We start from the raw sequence: 737 nt of genomic DNA, 5'->3' as shown, positions 1-737 counted from the left end.
GGTTGGAACTGGATGATCTCAAGGTCCTTTCCAACCCAAACCAGTCTGTAACTCCATGCTTCTATATGTACTAACTTTGGAGAAGCTGTCAGTTGAAACTGCTGTGACTTACCTGTACAGACATATCATCTGGTTTACTAGAACGAGTCAAGACTGCTACACAACGATTAAATGCTTCTTGCAATACCTGTGAAGATTGAATGATGCATAAATACAGTCACAACAAAAACTGATATAGACTAGCAGAAATAAAACATTAGCTGGTAAACTCATTTTTAATGGGTGAAGGAAAATACTTGACAAGATCTACTGCTTGCTCAAATGATTATTAGAGGAAAAATTCCTTGCAAGAGCTGTACTAGCCTTTGGTGCTTTAGAGTTGGTAGCATTCTCATGTGTGAGCTCATACCTCATGATGTTTGCAGATGACACCAAGCTGGGCAGGAGTGAAGATCTGCTGAGAGGTAGAAAGGAACTAGAGAGGAATCAGGACAGGCTGGATTGATGGGTCAAGGCCAGTCATGAGGTTCAACAAGGCAAAGTGCTGGGTCCTGCACTTCGGCCATAACAACCTCCTGAACTGCTCCAGGCTTGGGGCAGAGCGGCTCATGGAAAAGGACGTGGGGGTGCTGACTGACAGAGCTGAACATGAGCAGCTTGTGCCCAGGCAGCCAAGAAGCCAACAGCATCCTGGCCTCTATCAGCACCAGTGTGGCAGCAAGGCCAGGGCACGGCCT

At 46.3% G+C, this 737-nt stretch overlaps 1 protein-coding gene across 1 annotated transcript in view; it reads right to left on the bottom strand.

The window, feature by feature from the left end:
* The window catches only part of DNAJC13 (DnaJ (Hsp40) homolog, subfamily C, member 13), a 48,935-nt gene that overhangs the window by 15,744 nt on the left and 32,454 nt on the right, over positions 1–737 (bottom strand). Inside the window, exon 37 of the mRNA XM_010016817.1 lies at positions 113–187. Within this exon, the coding sequence (XP_010015119.1) occupies positions 113–187 (75 nt within the window). The remainder of the gene's footprint in view (positions 1–112; positions 188–737) is intronic.

Source organism: Nestor notabilis, unplaced genomic scaffold (assembly GCF_000696875.1).
Source record: "Nestor notabilis isolate BGI_N333 unplaced genomic scaffold, ASM69687v1 scaffold10516, whole genome shotgun sequence".
NCBI lineage: Eukaryota > Metazoa > Chordata > Aves > Psittaciformes > Psittacidae > Nestor > Nestor notabilis.
Note: the sequence above shows the minus strand (reverse complement) of the source record. Positions and strands in the feature narration are given on the sequence as shown.